This window comes from Labrus mixtus, chromosome 19 (genome assembly GCF_963584025.1).
Source record: "Labrus mixtus chromosome 19, fLabMix1.1, whole genome shotgun sequence".
Classification (NCBI taxonomy): domain Eukaryota; kingdom Metazoa; phylum Chordata; class Actinopteri; order Labriformes; family Labridae; genus Labrus; species Labrus mixtus.
Window position 1 is genome coordinate 17846683 of NC_083630.1, and position 21199 is coordinate 17867881.

General features: G+C 41.9%; 1 protein-coding gene across 1 annotated transcript in view; it reads left to right on the top strand.

Annotated features, from left to right (window-relative positions):
* Positions 1-21199, top strand: part of smchd1 (structural maintenance of chromosomes flexible hinge domain containing 1) — a 29895-nt gene that overhangs the window by 2960 nt on the left and 5736 nt on the right. The window contains exons 3-34 of the mRNA XM_061064656.1: positions 5607-5765; positions 5859-5941; positions 6044-6174; positions 6266-6374; positions 7477-7596; positions 7733-7899; positions 8015-8108; positions 8364-8580; positions 8677-8800; positions 9566-9743; positions 11140-11337; positions 11432-11554; positions 12709-12815; positions 13002-13084; positions 13207-13320; positions 13859-13927; positions 14025-14144; positions 14240-14387; positions 14536-14638; positions 14938-15010; positions 15487-15626; positions 16585-16713; positions 17008-17232; positions 17422-17564; positions 18340-18425; positions 18509-18627; positions 18967-19128; positions 19343-19471; positions 19596-19675; positions 19817-19974; positions 20048-20163; positions 20727-20788. Of these exons, the coding sequence (XP_060920639.1) occupies positions 5607-5765; positions 5859-5941; positions 6044-6174; positions 6266-6374; positions 7477-7596; positions 7733-7899; positions 8015-8108; positions 8364-8580; positions 8677-8800; positions 9566-9743; positions 11140-11337; positions 11432-11554; positions 12709-12815; positions 13002-13084; positions 13207-13320; positions 13859-13927; positions 14025-14144; positions 14240-14387; positions 14536-14638; positions 14938-15010; positions 15487-15626; positions 16585-16713; positions 17008-17232; positions 17422-17564; positions 18340-18425; positions 18509-18627; positions 18967-19128; positions 19343-19471; positions 19596-19675; positions 19817-19974; positions 20048-20163; positions 20727-20788 (4069 nt within the window). The remainder of the gene's footprint in view (positions 1-5606; positions 5766-5858; positions 5942-6043; positions 6175-6265; positions 6375-7476; positions 7597-7732; positions 7900-8014; positions 8109-8363; positions 8581-8676; positions 8801-9565; positions 9744-11139; positions 11338-11431; positions 11555-12708; positions 12816-13001; positions 13085-13206; positions 13321-13858; positions 13928-14024; positions 14145-14239; positions 14388-14535; positions 14639-14937; positions 15011-15486; positions 15627-16584; positions 16714-17007; positions 17233-17421; positions 17565-18339; positions 18426-18508; positions 18628-18966; positions 19129-19342; positions 19472-19595; positions 19676-19816; positions 19975-20047; positions 20164-20726; positions 20789-21199) is intronic.

The following is a 21199-nucleotide window of genomic DNA, read 5'->3' on the forward strand; positions in this document are numbered from 1 at the left end:
GAGTAGACAGCCAAATGAAGTGAACATGAGTGCAGGGATAATTTGTAAATTTAACATGTTCAGAACAGATTACAGTATGGAGAGACAGATATTATGATGATGACAGTTCTCTGCTCGCATGAGGTGAGCTGTTGTACAGAGTTATGGCCTTCGGTAAGAAAGATTTCTTGTATCTGTCCTTGTGACAGCGGAGTTGTATCAGTCTGTTAGAGAAGCTGCTCCGCTGTTTGTCCAGTAGGGTGTGCAGAGGGTGCTCAGGGTTATCCGTAATGGATAACAGTTTGTTCAGAGTCCTCCTCTCTGTCACCACTACAAAAGAGTCCAGCTTGCAGCCTATCACAGAGCAGGCCTTCTTAATGAGTTTGTCCAGTCTCTTAGTGTCACCAGCTCCAATGCTGCTCCCCCAGCAGACCACAGCAGAGAACAGTGCACTGTTCACAACAGACTGATAGAAGATCTCCAACATCTTGCTGCACACGTTGAAGGATCTCAGCTTCCTCAGAAAGTAGAGTCAGCTCATCCCCTTCTTGTACACAGCCTGAGTGTTGGCCTTCCAGTTCAGTTTGTTGTCTATGTTGACATCCAGGTACTTGTACTCCTCCACCACAGACACATCCTCTCCCAGGATGCACAGCGGTGGTGGCTCTGTCCTCTTCCTTCTGAAGTCAATCACCATCTCCCTGGTCTTATCCAAGTTCAGAATCAGGTGATTTCTTCCTGTCCACTCCACAAAGTTATCCACCAGCTCTCTGTACTCCCCCTCTTGCCCATCACTTCTACACCCCACCACCGCAGAGTCATCAGAAAACTTCTGCAAGTGGCATGACCTGGAGTTGTACTTAAAGTCAGAGGTGTACAAGGTGAAAAGGAAAGGAGACAGCACAGTCCCCTGTGGAGCTCCTGTCCTACTCTCCACCATTCCAGACTGAACACTGCCAAGTCGGGCAAACTGGTCTGTCTGTCAGGTAGTCAGTAATTCAGGAGATGATGGACGAGTCCACACCCATCAACTGCAGCGGAGGGAGGGAGAAAATACAAAGGGAGGCTGGGAGGTGTTGTTTGAGGTGGGAGAGGCAGCTGAAGGCTGTGAACTAAACCGGTTGAAGAACAGATTTAGCTCAATCGCCCTCTCCAGGCTGCCAGAATGTTGCCTTTCTCTCCCCTTGAAACCAGTGATTTCCCTCATTCCAGTCCACACATCCCTCACGTTGTTCTGATGGAGTTTGGCCTCCAGCTTTCTCCTGTATGAGTCCTTGCACTCCCTCAGCTTTTCCCTCAGATCGTGCTGTATCCTTTTCAGCTCCTCCCTGTTTCCTGACCTGAGTGCTTGTTTCTTTTTGTTGAGAAGGGCTTTCAGGTCACTGGTGATCCAGGGTTTGTTGTTAGGAAAACAGCGTACAGTCCGGGCCGGTAAAGCAGTGTTTTCACAGAATTTAATGTATTCTGTGATGCAGTCAGTCATGCTGTTACTGTCCTCTCCATGTGGCTCACAAAGTACATCCCAGTCTGTGGACTCAAAGCAGTCCTGCAGTGCCTCGTTGCTCTCCTGTGTCCACCTCCTAACAGTCCTTGTGGTCACAGGCTGTCTTTGGACCAGGGGGATATACTCTGGTGTCAGTAGGACCAGGTTGTGGTCTGATCTGTCCAGGGGGGGGGGGGGGAGGGCAGTGGTACTGTATGCTTCCTTAATGTTAGCATACAGAAGGTCCAGTGTTTTATTTTCTCTAGTTGGACAGTTAACATTGATGAAAAGTGGGTAATGTTTTGTCCATTTTCACATGATTAAAGTCCCCGGTAATGGCTACAAAAGCATTTGGATGCTTAGTTTGAAGCTGTGAAACAGGAGAGTGACATGCATCACTCGCAGACTCGGCATCAGCTGACGGTGGGATGTAAACAGCTATAACAATGGCGCACGTGAATTCCCTGGGCAAGTAATAGGGGCGCATGACAGCCTATGACAACAATAACAGTACGTCCTGGACACTAAACTTCACCCCCATAGAACACTACCCCCATGGCCTGCTTCATTATTATCATTGTATTATTGTATTATTATTATTATTATTATTATTACTTAGCATCCATATATATATATATATATACATATATACTGTACATTCTATATATTTTATTATATTATTATACTAGTCTGTATTATATAACACTTCATTATACTACACTATATTGTTCATACTGCACTATATTATATTATATTATATTATACTACATTATATTATATAACTACACTCTGCATCTTGCTGCTATTTATCACACAGAGTCACTTTAATCACAGTCACTTTATCTTGTCATTCTCTGTAAATACTGTCTCAATTCTCAATTCCCCCCTGCTAACTTCATTCATTCATTCATTCATTTTGTACTTGTATATACCCCTTGTTTTTTTGTTTATTTTTATTTTTATTTTTTATTTTTTATTTTTATATTTTATTCTTATTTTTATTTTTATTTTATTTTATTTTTATTTATTCTGTTTAATGTGTATTTTGTATTTTCGAGCTTCTTGTCTGTGCTGCTGTAACGCCCGAATTTCCCCTCTGGGGATCAATAAAGTATTATCCTATCCTATCCTATTCCAACAGCTGACAGTTCAATGTCCGGGCTGCAGAGACGTTCCTTCACACTAACATGGCCAGGATTGTCCTCTCTTCTTAGCTCTTCTCTTAGCTCCAGCTCTGCAACCCCCGGCGTCGCCTCCTCAGCCTCCTCCGGAATTTCAGGCCTTGCTCCGGGCAGTAGCACCTTGGAGAGCGCCATCAGCTGACCGCGTGTGTAAACAATGCCCTCACTCAGCTGTGCGCTGCTCTCCGTTACAAAGAATGTTGAAAGTAACAGAAAAACAAAGCAAAAAGTTCCAAGAGCGAAAGTAGCCATTTCCACTCAATAGAGTAAACTAATACTCAAAAAACACACAGTAAAAACAAATAATAACTAATCAAAAAATACGATATAACAACATGGACAACGGGAGCTGCTGCAACAGGCGGCCACCTCACACAGCGCCGGAAGCATTCTATCACTATCTTTGCGCTGGCTGGATCACACATTATGGCTCCTCTGGTAACAACAATCTCCATCAGTATCCTTCACTCTAGAATCTTGGCATAAGGGAGTCAGAATAGACATGTTAGTTGTTGTTTTTCTAAGTCATCATGTTTTAAAACAAAAGTTACACAAGTAGTGTTTCTAAACTTTAATGTCTGAATACTCCTACTTCCCCAGAGGTAAACCAGCAGGCAGTGGATCGCCATCCTTAGAAGGGGGAAAATAATGCCTTAAAACTGGTTCTCAACGACAATGTGTTTTAATAAGTGCATTATTTAGTCTTTGTTTTATCCCATGCATCGTATCGTCATGTCTCTGACTGGTCTTGTATTGTTGTATTGTTCTGCATCACTTACTAAAATATAAAAAATAAAAAAATAAGTGCATTACAGGGAGGAGAGGACTGAGTGTTGACCAGTCTGTAATTTTCCACAGCCCAACTATCATGTACAACTGAAATTGATTCAGAAACGTATAATTTTCAAGTCAGACACATCTATCTGTTTTGCATTATAAACTTAAGGTAAAAAATTAAGAAAAAATTAATCATTCAATTTTTTTAAGTATTAAACGAACATTTCAAAATATTTAACATAAAAATAACTTTACCATTCTGCCTTGAACATGCCATCGTCTAAACCTCAAAAATATCATAATCTACATTTGTCACAAGTTAAACTACACACACACACACAACCTAATGCAAACTTTAAATTATAACTAAATAAAACGCTGCTCTGCTTACCTTTTTAGTTTTTCAACAAACAGCTCCGTGCTGAGTAAAGGCATTCAGTTGACTCTGTGAAAGGTACAGGCACTGTACCTGCACTGTGCAGGTACTGTGCAGGTACAGTTAAGATAAATAGTGAAAATAGCTACTTACCTATCTGAATGATTTTCCTTGAAGAAAAAACGCGCCTCTGACCCGTCTTTCTCTCACACACACACACACACACACACACATGGTGGACACATTATATCAGAGAACAAGTCTGAGCAAATTCACACGTGACCGCTTTGAAATGATGCACCAATTGAAAAAGAGGAGGTTCAAGGTTGTCTTTATTATCCCTGTGTTAATTAAGTCACACTAACTTCTGCAGTTAACTGAATTTCTATTTTGTTTTCTCATTCTTATCATTTTCTTCAATCAGTGTGGTTAGGGTATGGTTGGTTTTTATTTCCATGCTTTTCTTTTCTTCAAGGTACCTTTCGTTTACCCTTTTCCTTTAGGGTCAAAGGGTAAGGGGGGGCCAAAGGTCTAGGGTAGCGGTCAAAGGTCACCATCAATAAAATGTTATGAGCTATACTTACATTTTTGACAGAAGGTAGTGTATTAACTCTGTGATGTGAAAATTGATCTAATCTATTTCATTGTGGTTAATTTCTCTTGGTGGATGGAATGTGTAGTGTCCTTTTTGTAATAAATCCGGAAAATAGGCAGGGTCAGTTTTTGCCTGTGACCGGACCAACGAAGACATCAACATTTTAAACTCTAAATCTAACTGTCCTTTTAAAGTTCTAATTGGTGTTTTGAAGCTTGTTTGTCATTCTTCAGAGACTGGACCCAGGAGACCAACAAATTGAGTACTGAAAGCTTTATTCATCTTTCTCAGAATCCAAAGCAGTGAGCCGCCTGCAGACCACTGACTCAAACAAAGGAATATAGCACATTATATGTTGTTTTGCAATGGGTGTGTCTTTAATTTAATTGGTAACTTTAGGGTTTCAAGTTCCTAATGGTATCCGCCTCCTCCATCACTAGATCCTCCTATTTCATGAATTATGGGCTTAATATTTCTAACTGTGTCCTATAAGTTAACTGTACTGCAATGTCATGTCTTCTTGATAAATGGGGTCAATATCTGGCCAACCATCTTGTGACCAGGTCATCGGCACACCTACATAGCCTGTATGTCAGGTCTTCTTTGAATGATGGTCCCTTTTCTTGTATTTGTCCCTCCTTCACCTCTCGTAGATGTCAGGTTGGGGTTTTTTTATTTATTACTTAATTACCCCAAAAGCGAGCTCATATGAAACTTGAGAACTCACTTTTAGACCATGCAAAACCTCGACGGATTACCTAAGTGCTCACCTAAAACTTGACGGATTTTCACTCTATCCTTGATGGATTTCACTTTGTAGGCTCAGTTTGAAATCATGTGCTTTTGTGCATTTCATCCTTAGTTGATTATGTTATGTTTATAATATGCAACCCTCACACGATTGTTGTTTATTTATCAAATGTGCATAATGTGTCTATTAGTTAATTATTATACTGAAATACTATTATGATTTTTCATGACCACTCTATATAAATGTTGATTATAAGGACTATGAATACATGCCTACAGGTGGGACACTACAAATGGTAGTTGTTGAAGTTGTGTTAGAAAACCCTGCTCTGCCTCTCCAGTTCATTTGTCTTACAAATGACACATTTACCTATTTGATCCAATTTTACATGTTTGGATACGATATTTAAATGTCTCTCACAGACTGAGAGTTAAACATGAATCTGTTTTCTTTTTTTTTTACAGAGGAGCTGCAGGATGGCAGCACCCTGCATTTGTTGAAGCAGGAGGATCAGGCTCTGCCAGCAGCGACACAGGAGCGCATCGACTTCACGCCTCATTATAACACTTTGATTGAGAGCGGCAAGCACGAGTACAGCACTTGTGAGGGCAAGAAGCCATTCTGTAAGTGCTTACATGGTCAGAGAAGCTCATGTGAGACTTTAAGCCGTGTCACCAATCAGAACTTGATCATTTTTTCGTCTTTTTTCCTCCCAGCGTATGCACTCGCTGAGCTGATTGACAACGCGCTTTCAGCCACTGTTAAAAACGATGGTGCTAGGTCAATAGAGATACGAATGGTTGGTTCAAAACATAAAAATTTATATGCAACCAAATACTTGTTTTATCATGACCTTAACATCAGTGTGCCTTTTTCAACCCTGTCTTACTCTGTTTTCCAGCTCTTAGATGAAACTCTGGGGAAACCTGCAGTCATTGTTTTAGATAACGGGTGTGGGATGTCCCCCGAGGACCTCAACGACTGGGCAAAGTACAGACTCTGTAAATTCAAAAGGAAAAAAACCACTGCAGGGTAGGTGTGCACTCCTCAAAAGCTCCCAATAAGATGTGTGGTCTAGGTTTTTTTTCAACATTGGAGTCTTTATGATATGTCTCCTCTACAGTGAAGCCTATGTCCGGCCTGATCCTGTCCCTCGAAGTCTCAACAGTGACATATCCTACTTCGGTGTTGGAGGGAAACATTCTGTTTTCTACATCGGGGAATCAGCCAGGGTAAGTCTTACATCCGAATATCTAGGATTGCAGCATTACCCCCGATTTCCACAAACTCCGTCAGTACGCCGCCGTTTGCTGCCACTGTAGTCAATCATTGTGTTTCAAAAGCGAGCGCCGCGGTCCGCCTCGGGAGCGTGCCTGCAGCGCCACTACCCTCTGCTCCGTTTCAAATACGCGGCGAGTCTATCTTCGACGGATTACACTGCAGGCACGCATCAAGCTGGACAGAACAGAGTGACCTGGACAAGATGTCAGACAAGGAAATGTGTCCAGTCACTTTCAAAATCAAACACAATATACTGACTAAAGATCATACTTCTCCTCATTTTATCAACATTACGTCAAAACAGGCACAGAGTGAACAACAAATCATCCTCAGAAAGACAAAGCAACATGTTCTTTGGGCGTTATTCTCTTCATTCCCACAGCTGCTCATGGCTCTGCTCTGCTGTGCTCCAGAAACGGATCCAGTGAGGCGTGTTGGATAAATATTGTTTAAGACAATTTCTTAATAGTTGTTTTAACAAGGTGTGAAATGACAATATCGAGTATGACTATCATTCTGTGAGAGAGTCCACACACATTCACTGCATGTGATCGAGCCTAGTAGGACATGTGATGGCTATTGCTCATAGATGCTGTCAATGATATTAATAAAAACAACTTATCAAATTAATTTTAAACTGAGTCATTCAAGTTAATAAAATAAAATAAACACTGAAATCAGCAGATCAAACATTGCAGGTCTGAGGAAACCATATCCACCAGTCCAACAGGATCTACTATGTAAACATTTCAAAAACCCTTTGTTAATGTCCTGTATGTATATATCTCTGCTTTTTTATAACAATATGGACCTATGGGTCTGAAATAAAGTATAAAGTAAAGTAAAAAGGATTACGACTGCATTTGGACTGTGGTTCAGTTGGTAGAGTCGGTCGTCTCTCAACTGGAAGGCAGGGGGTTCGATCCCCGGCTCCTGCAGCCACATGTCCGATGTGTCCTTGGTAGTAGTGAGCAAGGTGAAACGTAGTCTTCTGGGCCAATTGTGTCGCTTAATACAGGAGGAGAGCATAAAGCGTTGTTCTTTGTTTAACAGATGATCAGTAAAAAAAGAGGCTCCCCCGACGTGCATGAGCTGACTCTGTCAAAAGAAGACTTTCAGAATAAAGAAAAGAATAAAGAAGATGTCTTCAGCACGGTCATCACAAACAGAAGGGTAAGTGCTGGCTTTGAAAAGCCGCTCAAAGTAAACGCACATTTGTGATTTATAAAAAATGTCAATTGAGGTTTGTGGAGCTCCCCTGTGTAAACATCTCTTCTATCTGTGTCCCCCCCCCCCCCCCCTCCTGCAGCCTGGTGACTCTTCACATGTGACAAAAGATGACGAGCGCTTCCTCAAGGCGCTCATCCGTGAGGAAAGGACGAGGGAAAGCTTCACAGCTGTGATTATCACGGAAGTCCAACCTGAGCACATAGACTTTATGAAAGATAAATTTAAAGTTTTGACCAGACAGCTAGCGTGAGTTCAAACACCCACTCAACCTCATCACACTCAAACGTTTCATCAGGTCCCATGGTGTGTTCTTTGAATGTTGTCATATTTAAAAAAAAAAAAAGATTGATCTGTTTTTCAGTCATATTTATCACTATTACATCCACGGACTCAACGGAAACTCCATGAGAAGCAGCTCTTCAAACCAGGATAATTCTCCAATGGTGGACATTCAGGTGTGTCCCGTTATTCAAAATATTCCAAACTAAATGAAGCTGTCTTTGTACATTCATATTGATTCTGTGACGGCGTAATTTTGGTGTCCAAGTCTGTGAGTTCACATACACACACACACACACAGTCAGACATGCTGTAACCTTCTCGCCTCTGTAACACCGTTACTATCTCCACACGTGTGTGTCTCTGCATCCTGCTCATGATGAACTGCAGACGTTCCCAGATCAAATAATCGTAACATTTTTTTCAATCAGGTCACTCTGCGGGAAAAGCCCCCCAGATTACCCAGTGTGATGAACCTTAGGGAGGTGGAGGACGACATGCAGAGTCTGTACATAAATAGTGCCACAGACACGTTTGAGTTTAGGGCCTCCACTCAAGACAACAGTGGCAAAGTGGAGGGAATCATTCGATATCATCCCTTCCTCTACGACCGGGAAACCTACCCTCAAGACCCCGACGCTAATGAAGGTAAACAAGCTGTGAAACGCTACATATTACTGAGTGACATATGATGGCTTTGGAAGTTAACTGAGGGTTTTATCTTTGTTTCCATCCGTTGATCAGACTCCGAGGATAACGAGGTCAGCAATGACGACGAGTCTGGAGTCGCGCACCAGGCAAGACCGAAAAGGTCGATATTTGACTTTTTCTGGAATGGACGACTCATACCAAAAACTGGATCCTTTGAGTAAATACCTCAACTACTTTCTTACTTTTGATTGTGTTTTGAAAAACTGTAAATGACTGTATTTCTTGGTTGTAAAAGTCGCTTGATACATGGTGGGGAACACTCTCGTCTGCTATGTGCTGTGTGCCAGATGTGAAAACTGATGCAACTCCAGTGTCAGTATGCTAAAAATAACACTACAGCCAGCAGGGCTCAGTTACAATGCTTGAAGGCAGAAGGAGCCCAAAAGTGGAGCAAAGAGCAGGGACTCTTGCTGGATTGGTTGAGAGATAGTTGCCTTAGGTTACCTGAAGCTGGTGTTGTTAAAGTTACACATTTCTTTTTTAATTTTCAAATTAGGTAAAGGAGGTTATTTAGTGGGGTTTAGAAGTGCTAGTAGACATACTGATGACTCGGCAATGCAGAGCGAGAGAAAAGCTGAAGTAGCTCCGTTCAAATTCGCAGGTTGGCAAATGCTGACATTTTTCAATTTTTTTTATTGCACCCTAACACAGTGGTTCTCCACTGGTCTGGCCTCAGGACCCGCCAACTACTCGTTCATGAAAACTCGCGACCCAAATTTCTTATATTCTTCAATCAATCAGTTTTATCTAATGAAAAATTGTGCAATTTGAAACTCAGACAATACGAAGCGTGATGGAAAGAAGAAACTGAATGAAACAAACTTGTTTTAAAAAAAAGCACATTTTTCTTCCATGCACACTTTCGCGACCCACTTTTGGGTCCCGACCCACCAGTTGAGAACCACTGCTCTATCCGTTGCAGGTTTGATTGGTGCACTCCCAAGGGAAGTAAGGTGCCAGCAGAGTGTTACAGTCGGTTTTCAGGGGCGCTTTTCACCAACGACGCCTTCAAGGTCACCACAAACAAGCTGTCCTTCGTGGACCTGGAGCTGACTCTGAAAAACAAGGATATTATCTTCACCCGTGTTGAAAATGGAAAGGTAGTCATATACAAACATTTTATTTCCTTTTCTCTCAGGATCTCTGATGATTAGAACATGCAATCACACATTCACAGGGTTTCTTCTGAGCATCCCTATTGGCTGTTCTCACCTTTTTTAAAGAACATGAAGAGTTTCATCGTGGTAAAAAAGAAAGTTACCTCCTCCATTATCATCGAACCTGCCTCACCATAACAAATCAACAAGACTAGTAATGCAAAGATATTTTTGGTTGGACACTTGATCGTCTGTAGTTAACCCTTTCAGTGATTTATTGTGAGTGGAGTATTGCAACAGTCTCCTCTACGGATCACCATCAAATACACTCAAGAAACTTGAATACATCCAGAACTCCGCTGCTCGTCTCCTCACACACTCCCGCACCAGAGACCACATCACCCCCATCCTTTATAACCTCCACTGGCTCCCCATCCCCCAGCGTATCAACTTCAAACTCCTCACACACTCCCGCACCAGAGACCACATCACCCCCATCCTTTATAACCTCCACTGGCTCCCCATCCCCCAGCGTATCAACTTCAAACTCCACACACACACACACACACACACACACACACACACACACACACTTCCCCTAAAAACTCACCTCGTCATCACTGCCTACAACCGTTAACTCGCCCACCCCTTACATTACTTCCTCGTTGTACTGTCCTCGTCGTTTTTGTTTTGTTTTTTGGTTGTTTTATTTCCTTGTCAAAGCGTCTTTGAGTATTTCAAAAAGCGCTATGTAAAACCAAGTTATTATTATTATTACTACCACTATAGGTATTGTAGTGGCTTGATCTTGCTTTTCAAAAGTTTGAGCCACTGAGGGGCTGATAGCCTACCGTACTTAATTGACGCGTTGTTTCCGTGTTTCGTGGCAATAATTCAATCAACTCCGTGCTGTCACACTCAAACGGGTTTATCTGAATCGTTCATTTACAATACATGTTCTGGTCGTTTACATACACTTATTCCATTATAACTTGAATGTAAAACAAAGCCAGGATAAATGTTCCATTCACGATACATTTTAACAGCGGTCAAAAACTGTGTGCCTCTCACGGTGGGCTGCTCACCTGTCCGTGATTAACTCTTCTTCTACTTGTAACCTTCCCAACACCAAAGTGAATGTGCCCCCTACTGTGACCACAAGGAACTACCACAGAGCACACATACATACTGAACACACAAATGGCTCTAACAGGTATCCTTTAGGGCCTGAAGGAATACCCTGGTTTACTGTGAATTTTACTGTCAATGAAGCCTCAGTTTACAAACCGAACATCATGTTTATTGAAGAGGACTTGGTGTCTAGTGATTGTGACCTTTAACTAGGAAATGTTGACTGAGGCTCATTACCACTACCTTTTTTTGATTATTATGTCCACAGAATCGCAGAAAAGTCGACATTCGAAGGGACTTTACAGATTGGCTTCAGACCTGTCACAACAAGCACGACAAACAAATCAAGTTTGTTGACTACAAGGAGACCATAACAAGAGAAGACATGCCAAAGAAGATGCAGCAACCCTGGGAGACGTTTTCCTCCATCGAATGGGACGGGAGAATCTACAAGACAGGCCAACTTGTGAGTCTGTGTTCCTTATTTTTCTGTGTAAAAAATGTATATATCATGATTATTCTAGGTTTTTGTATTGATGCCTTTATACTTCCTCATACAGGTGAAGTCTCTGAAAACAAGGTCCAATCTGTATGGTACCATACTTCGTTTTTTGCTGTACGGTAAAACAGAAAAAACGAATGGAAGCGTCTTTGCTACAGGAGGACAGGTTGAACTGGTTCTGGTAAGGAAGAAATAATTAGATTCACTGACTGGAGGTTTGTCTTGCAGGTGAATCCTTTTATATTTTCTTTACCCCCCTGTTTCTACGTTTTATGACATAATGATACATGTGATAATGCCTAATTAATAATCTTTTGAGGGGTAAAAAAAGGTAAATCAAAAGTGCCTTTTGGACAGAATTTTTAACTTTTCACACAAAAAAATTTGTTCTTAAAGGATTAATATGTAACTCTGACTCCTGGTGTTTAAAATGGGTACTGCAGTCCAAATTCTAAAACTTGTAGAGAGCTGTCTCCCCCCGCCCCCTCCTCTCTAGAGTCGTTGCTCACGCAGGTTGCCATTTGGTGGACACTGAAGCTTCAGTGTTTAGCCAGCTCTGCATCAGTCTGTAAACCTTTCTGTGTTCTAACCTCTCTCCATTTTTCAAAAGCATCTCCAATATTGATCCTAGTTTGATCACGTTTCTGCTCGTGGAGCTCATTAGAAACATGCAGAGGCTTTTTAGGTCGGGTACAATCACTTCTATCTGAACCACTTCTCTTGCCCGCTTCCATCGCTGCAACACCTGTTGGTTTGACCTGATAACTGGTCTCATATCCGGCAAACCGAGGGGCGTCTAAAACAGCCGTGTTGGGGGTTGCCTTAAAACCGCCTACCTTCTCTGGTCCAAACAAATCCAGAGCATTCAGGACCAGAATTTAAAGTTAGAAGGAGGACATACTGGCTGCTGCATTGTTGTCAGAGAAGCCAGCACTTCAACACAGCATGTTTCCTTAATGTCTGATCATATAGTAAGGTTGCTTTATCATTTCAGTCAGTAGATATCTTACATATTGAACCTTTAAGCATAGCTTTATAATATCACTCACTTAACTGTAAGTGAGGTAGAGCTCTCATTAAAGGAGGCATGATCTAAAATCACCTTTCTTTCATATGTCAATTTGGAAACATGTATATACCGTGTAAATGAAGTTAACCACATTTGTTAAATCATGATTAAAGAAATAGTGATTGTGTCTTACAACTTTTAAAGTGTACACTTTGATGTAAACCTTGCCTGTTACTGCCAACAGTTCAGGTTGGACATGTGGGGGCTTTTTTAGTATGTTTTCTTCAGTATATGTATTATGAGAATGACTTAAACCTGTTTCCCAGGAACCAAAAGCACTTCACGATAAGAACAAGATCATCTCCATTTCCAAGATAGACAAGACAGCCACCGAAGAAGCCATCTTGAAACACATTGAAAGTGACTCTGCCAAGTGAGTTAGCTTTGAAAGAAAGTGCTCTCTTACTGCAAGCTTATAGTTTGGACTCAACAATCCATTTCAAATCTCCCAGTTTTCTGATGTGATTCAGTAGTTTTTACCTTGACTCCTTGTCCTGTACATTGTAGTTAATCCGTATAAGAATGACCAGTTGTAGTAAATGGCATGTGTATGTTCCAGGCTTCCAGATAAACTCAGAGTGGAGTGGCCTGAAGGTAATCCCTGGAAGCAGAATACAGGATACCCAGCAGGGACCCAGTTAGGTAAAAAGCTGCATCATTTGATGCATACTGATGTTTGGTGGGCAAACATTTGATAAAATGTTCTTCTCTAAAGGAGCAAGAACGGCAAACTTTATGTTTTTTTTACTTGTCTACCGTTCTAGGACCACTCAAAGTTGAAATTCTCGACAAGAACGGAGTGTCGATGGCCAGGATGCCAAAAGGGGAACAAGGACCTGGAAAAACCCTGGTTATCCAGCTCAAAATAGTCCGCGAAGGTAAGATTCAAGAAACACACTTCTGTGAAGCCTTAAAGGAGCAATATGTAAGTCTGACACCTACTGTTTGAAATGGGTACTGCAGTCTAAATTCTAAACATTGTAGAGAGCTGTCTCCCCCCCGCCCCCTCCTCTCTAGAGTCGATGCTCACGCAGGTCACCATGTGGTGGACACTGACGCTTCAGTGTTTATCCAGCTCTGCATCGGTCTGTAAACCTTTCTGCGTTCTAACCTCTCTCAATCACTTCTATCTGAACCACTTCTCTTGCCCACTTCCATCGCTGCAACACCTGTTGGTTTGATAACTGGGTCTGCTGATTTGACTTTTCCTTTATGTCTAATCATAAAGTAAGGTCACTTCATCTTTTCATTCAGAAGTTATCTTACAGAGTGCTCCTTTAAAGTCTTTAATTGTCCTCATACTAACCATGTTTCCAGCTCTGCTTTGTTCTCGTGCTTTTATTTGTTGTTTAGCTTCTTGAAATGCAGTTTTTTTTAAACAGTGTTTGTTGTTGTAAACTCTCTTTGCCTCTGCAGACAGTGACGATGACGTGACTTTCGTTGCCCGTTATTCTCTAAAATGGGCTTTCTGGTTCAAGAAAAATGGTACTTGTATTTTTATTTGTCAACTTAATTATTCATGATTATACTTCAAATGCCCCGATTTCTGTCAGCAAATTAGCAAAAATCTTTTCTTTTGCAGCGGGTCTGACTGTGCTGGGGAAGTATACTCTGACTCTGTCCTCTATGATACAGGAGAACAATAAGACGGTTATCGGAGACAAAGAGCTTCCAAGCTACAAACTCAGTTTCAGTATCACAGGTCGAGAAAACCACAGAAATATTCTCTTGATGTTGATCATGTGTTTTCAGTGCTCCAATCATAAACTTGTTTGTTCTGATGTTTATCTTTCTCAGAGGGAATTGCTCAGAAATTTGTCATCGGTGCATCAATGAGTCCCACCATTCATGTGGGAGTGCCGTTCGACATTCCTCTGCAGATAAAAGATGCTTATGACCACTCAACCCGTCCCCCTCCTGATCTCAAACCTGTTCTCAAATGCAGGTCAGTCACCAAACATTTCCTGTTGTTTCAAAACATTTCGTATGTATAAGTAGATATGGATCTTTGTGAAGCGGACACATGAATAAAAGTAACATAAGTCTCTCTGTTATTCACTCCATTAACATCATTATCGTTTATTATTGTTCAGTGAGCTGGAACTGAGTTTTGAAAAAACAGACACCCGAGGGTCCACGTTCACCATCAAAGGTGTCAGAGCCAGAGGAAAAGTTCAAGATTACCAACAGATAAAGGTTCGTACGTTCAGGAGACATTAGGTCGGGGGTTCGATCCCCAACTCCTGCAGCCTTCTTCTTGGGCAAGACACTTAACCCCGAGATGCTCCTGCTGCTTTGTCGGCGACGTATAAATGTGTGTGAATGGGATTAGTTACTTCTGGTTGACACTTTACATAGCAGCCTCTGCCTCTGTAGGTGTGACCCGCGATGTTTGAGTAGTCAGAGGACTAAAAAAGTGCTATAAAAAGCCCATTTTACCAAAGAGATAACGCCTGGTTTCCCTTTGATTTTATGTCCATCTTCTTATGTTGCAGACATACGACCTCAACGTGACCCTGCCTGGCCTGAAAGAAGACACACAGATGATCAAGATCAGTCCTCTTCCCGGTAAGATTGGGCTTTATATAAATGTAGAAAAATTGGTAAGCACGAACGGTGCAGTACATATTTTCCCATCATTGACCTTGATTGATTTAATGCTTTAAATAGTTGTAATTTGAGACGTGAACAAGAACTTCAATGGTCAACTGGCAAGCAACAGTGGAAAACATTGATTAATGGATACGAGGAGCTTTTTGAGCTAAATGCTAAACGTTTAAGACAACTGTTGTTCTGCCTAGCGATACATTTTGGTTGTTGGTGCTATCTCAGTTAAATACAGTGTATCTTGCAGAGACAGTATTGTGAAGGTCGACCCTGACTTTTACAAATAAATCCTTTAGTGTGGACAGACAGGCAGCCTTAAGAGACATAACAACAAGAGACAAACAAGAACCACACCAATGACTTGTTCCATCATTTATGGGTAAGTAACCGTCCTAAAAGACTGAATAGTTTATCAGCTGCTTGATTTTGCATTTCAGGCAAGCCGCATTCTCTCCATGTGAAACCAGAAGACGAGCCGGTCACAGTAGAGAACGGAGACACCGTCAAGTTTAATGTAGAAGTTCACGATGAGGCAGGAAACATCACTGCTTACCCAAAACAGATCGTTCAATGTAAGGTAAGTGTGTTTCTCTGCTGTGAAGTCATCAGTTGTGTTGGACTTGTTGACCTGTGAAATCTGTCTACTGCTCAGACAAACCCGTAGGAAGGCAGACATGCTGAGAATATACTTCAGCAGTAGTCGAACTGATATAGTTCAACAAGTTGATGCCCATCCCTCAAGATTGTATTGTACATTTGCACACAAGTTCGTCCTGTTTACCAGATAAAGGGAACCACCCAGGGATGACCTTTCAAATCCTCAATTAAAGCCTTCTTAGTCATCCTCAACATTGTGATGATCTGCTGGTTTGGTAACCTCAGCATTGTCTTGAATGATCTTGGTCATATTTTTCAAGTAAGAGCCACTCAGAAGACAAAGGCCATCTTGGAAGACCCTCAGCACCCTCTGCATGCAGAATTTAGTTTATGTTGGGAACTGGAGGGTCCCCAGTTCAAGTCCCAGTGTTGACCAAACCTGGAAATTGGTCTGATAGTAGCACTGCTGAGGTGCCGGTGGCTGGTGACAAATAAACTCACTTTACGCACAAGTACAAACGGCAGGCAACAGGATTCTGATCGTCTGATTGCACTATTTAAGAGCCGCCAGTGTTTTTAAGAAAAAAGGATTTCATCAGAATTCCACCTTGTACCTTTAAGGAAGTACGCTTATCTTTCTATGCCCACCAAATACACCTCGTCAGCCTTTAAATCCAGTCGTATACTGTGTGAGATTATTTGTAAATAATTCACCTTTGTTGACTAATCCTCGTCGTGTGTGTGTGTGTGTGTGTGTGTGTGTGTGTGTGTGTGTGTGTGTGTGTGTGTGTGTGTGTGTGTGTGTGTGTGTGTGTGTGTGTGTGTGTGTGTGTGTGTGTGTGTGTGTGTGTGTGTGTGTGTGTGTGTGTGTGTGTGTGTGTGTGTGTGTGTGTGTGTGTGTGTGTGTGTGTGTGTGTGTGTGTGTGTGTGTGTGTCAGGTTGATGGGCTTCCATTCAAGGCAATAGACTGCAGCAGCACAGGAGCTGGGCAGCTTGAGACTGAGCCCATAAATCTGAAAATAATCCATGGAGAACCACAGATGCTCAAGGCTGAGTTTCAGATACCTGTAAGTGAAGCAACAAGGACAGAGAAAAACTCTCCTTCCTTCCTGTTTTCACTTCAGGTAGTACAAACCTTTTCTCTGCTGCACATCTTGTTGGATAATTACTTTGTGCAAACTGAGAGAATCATCTTTCATCTAAAAACGTGTGTCACAAGTAAAGTTCTGACAAAATGTTCCAAAGCATAGGGGGACTTAAGTATAACAGTTAGCCAGCCAAGACTGTCGTGCATGTCTCTGTTTAGTGGAACATATCTTAATGACATCTTCTGTCTTGGTGTCTCCTTGCTTTCTCAAAAGAATAAGAAGAACATTGCGACGGTGGTGAGGGAGCTGAAGGTGGTCCCCAGCAGAAGAGTCTTGAGGATGGAGCTCGGCAGTGTGGACGATGAGAATCTGGTGCTAAAGAACTATGAAAAGATCGAGTGGTTGGCTGGAAGCTCGTTGGAGAACCTGTTCTTCAAGCTGTTTGATGAAGCGGGTAGAGAGGTATCTCTCTCTCCAGAAATAGCCTCAAAGATCAAGGTGTGTCTCAAAGTCATGATTAACTGTTTCCTTGTTATGTGTTTGTGCTTTTGTGTTCTTAAGTCAGAGCTGTTTGGGTGTGTGATGAGAAATCAACCCATGCATTAAATCTGACTTTTACAAGTCCTCATAATTAAAATCCACCCCCACTGTAACTGTAGTTTCATTTTCACTTTGCCTGTATCGAAGGTTACCTGGACTGCAGATGAAAATCTGGAAGATCTGCTCCAGGGGAGGCTGCCCGACTTACAGGTGCCCACACAGGCACATAGAGAGCAACGCTACCAGGTGTCCTACCAAGACCAGAGTGTGTCCTTCTCTTTTTACATCACGTAAGGCACTTACCAGACTCAAAGCTTTAACTCCGCATTTGAAAGTTTGAGTAAGGCCCCGTGTCGACCTAGCGATCCTTCCGGGCAGAAATGTGCTGGCTGTGCGCTCTGGAGTGTTAGCAAGAAGCGTTTGTGCACTAAGAAGAAAAGTGCTGCACGACCGTCCTGTCTCCATGACAACAGTCTGTTGACAACAACCGCTATATGATGGACATTTCTCCGTTGCTTTTTACTGCATGTTTTTCATTTGAGATTGTTTTGACCCCAGCAGACACATGGCGAAGATGATATGGGTACGGGACACGATCTATAAGCGGCAAAAATGTGGGGAATAATATACATTAAGAGCGCCAATGATGCCAGCAGCTCCTCTCTGAAAAGTTTAATGATTTTCAACTTGAGTGCTTGGAGCTGTACAAAAAAGGCAGAGCGCTCGGAAAAAAAGAGGCTGGGCGCTGCACTTTTTCTTTGGGCGTCCGCCTGCTGCTGCAAACTCTCGCTGACCATTGAAAACAACTGAAAGAAGACGCTGGTACTCTGAAAAAAAAACACTAGGTGGACACGGGGCCTAATAGTTCTATTTGTTTATTCTGTTTAATAAGATAAGTTAATTGAGAAGAAAGATACTCTTCGTGGTAGTTTGTATATGTTATATGAAGCTACAGCAGGTTGCCTCTCAGCTCCTTTAATAGGTAGAAAGGACAAGTTGTGTTTCTATGTCAGGCTTACAGTTTTTACTCTTTTAAGTGTACTTTCTTACTCGTTATGTTTTAAGACCTCACCCTGATGAACCATCAAAGATGAAAGTGACTCTGCCAACAAAAAACCCAGTGAAGCTGGGGGAAACCATGTCTGGAATCAGTGAGTAACAACCTGCAATTGTTATTTAGTTTTTTAGAGTAAATGTTGCACACTGGTTTGAGCTCTTGTTTTTCCTTTCACAGCCTTGGAGCTTCTGGACCAGTATGATAATGTTACCCCAACACTAACCCCCACCTGTGTGGACCACATGAAGGTGGAAGCAGAGGGTCTGGACCAATCGGCCATTAACTTTGTATTTGAGGTGGGAAAAGAGATAAACAAAGCGGATTCAAAACTTGACTATAAATTAAGAAAGCTTTCTTCAAAAAGTTCAATTTGTTAATAAAAAAGTTAAAATGTTTGGCATTAAGATAAGTCCTCCTTATATTCCTGATTAGTTTGAAACTATCTCCTCACCTTTATCTCACAAATTTGGCTCCTTAAAAAGAAAAGCAGGATATGTGTGCGTTATTTGAGAGTTGAGTACGGAGCCCCTGACATGTGGAGAAAAAGAGTTTCTGGTATTTGCCAGAAACTCCTCCAGCAGGGTCTTTTTTAAGGGGGTAGATCTTTAACTTCTGACTCTGTGTTTTGACTGTAGGAGAGCAGCAGCTCAGTGCTCGTGACAGGGGTGAGGTTTCAGTCTGGGTCTCTGGGCGCCAGAGAGCTTTGCTTCACCTACATGAGCTTTGAGGTGCGAGTCATAGTTAAGATGACAAATGGAGACCCTGCAAAGCTGGAACTAGTCAGTGGGCCAGAAATGGTAAGAGAATATGTTTTACTGAGTGGGGGGGGGGGGTCCAAACATAGATGATGTCATCACATCCTGTCTAGTTTGAGTCAAGCTGAGGAGCTCTGCTGCATGTCCTGTCCCATCTCTCTCCCCTCATTTCATGTCTCTGAATATTACCTTTATGTACTTTTACTATTCAGCAGAAAAAAAATGAATGCACCATTTGTTTTTGTATATCTCTTAGCCTTTGCAGTTGTTCAATGATAATGGCATCGCTACACCCTTCGTCATTCAACTGTATGACGAGTGGGGGAACCCCTGTCCGGACCAGAGGGTTTCTGTAGAGCTGAGGTCTTCACCCCCGGCACTCAAGGTCTGACATCTGACATTTAACCCTGCTCCAGTTATTCTGTTAAAGAGGTCAGTAAGAGCAGTAAACACAGGAACAGCATACATTGATCTGACTGTAGGAATGTGATGTCATCATCTTGCTGTAGGTGATGTCACCTGTTGCATCAATGCCTGTGAACGCCAAAGGGACAGTGTCTTTCACTGTGAACAGGGTGAGCGGACCAAAGTGAGTGTCCCTTCATAATATTTACCATAATGGGTTAATAACAATGTCCTAAATAAGCAAATGAATCATGTGATGTCCACATTTCCTATTCATGCCTCACCTGTCACTAGCTGGTGTGTTGTTACCCTGTTGTTCCACTAGGGGGTACTATCAGCTGGAGTTTATGGGCTTCTTCAACAAAAAACCCATCCCTGGTCCATCAGTAAACCTTATCGTCATCCCTGATCCCCACAAGCCTGTCAGGCTGTCAGTGCAGTATGATACAGCTGCAAAGTTTACTGCTGGGGGAAAATTCACAGGTTTGCATCTCTATTTTATCCTTATTTCCTGATTCTGTGAAGCTTTCTGGCATTTAATATTTTGTTTGTTCAGCTTTTGCTGTGACCGTGGAGTCTGAGGATGGAAGCCAAATGACGACTTTTAACCCCGCTGCTGCGTCCATGCTGCTGTGGAAAGGGGCGTCATCAGGAGGGATACCTCCTCAAACGGTGACTAACGGACTGACTAAACTGGTTTTCACATATGCACTCCTGAAATCTGGTTGAACATGTCAGGACAGCCTGCCCCTGTCAATTTTAATGTGAGTTGTTATCCGCACATTTGTCCCTCGCAGCGTGAAGTTACATAAGACGTGACATAAAAAAGATGCTGCGCTTGTAATGTTTACAAGAAATCCAAGATGGCGGGCAAAGAAGAGTCAGGCCTTATCAGTGATTTGCACGATGGCTGGGAAGTGCAAAGCAAAATTACAAAGTGTGAAGAAAAAAAACCAAAATTGTAGACAAATTTACATTTTGAAAAACATTTTTACACTTTATAAAACAAAATTACAAGATGTGAAACACTTTTACCAGTCCCCAAACAAATAAACAAATGACAGAATCAAGATCGGAAAGTGAATGTACCAAATGCAGGAAGTGACCCAGAAGTGATTGAGTGAGGGGTCATTTAGTTTGTTTCGGCGTGCAGATGTGAAAACAGCAATACTGAGGGACTGTCACAAAATGAAATGTTCTTTACTGAGTTATATGCTTCTACGTCTCTGATCTAGGCCACCGAGCTGAAGTGTAGTAAGCCCATGGAGAATGAAAACAAAGACTGCTTTCACTTCAGGTAAAATACTTTTAAACTACTTTTCTCTCTACAGGAAGTCTAGAGGAGGACATGTTTACAGTTTGGGATATTTACATAACTCTGAGTGTTTGACAAGAAGATTGATACATAAGAAGAAAATCAAACATTGCACATAACTCCCCTTAAACATTTCTACTTTTAAAAGTAGTTTTTTGTTCTTGAGTAAACAAACAGGATGTTGCGTGTTAGTTACTGACCTTTTTATAGGTGCTGGTAGGCACATTTTGTTTACTCTTACTATTTAAATATGGACATCAAGTCTCTATCTCCCTCCACTGTACAATATTGAGGTCTTAAAGTGAGCTTTGAGTCTTTTGTTTCTACTGTATGGTAAATGAAAAAAAATGGTAAGTAAACTTTTTATAGTCAGACCAAGCCAAAATGTTGCCA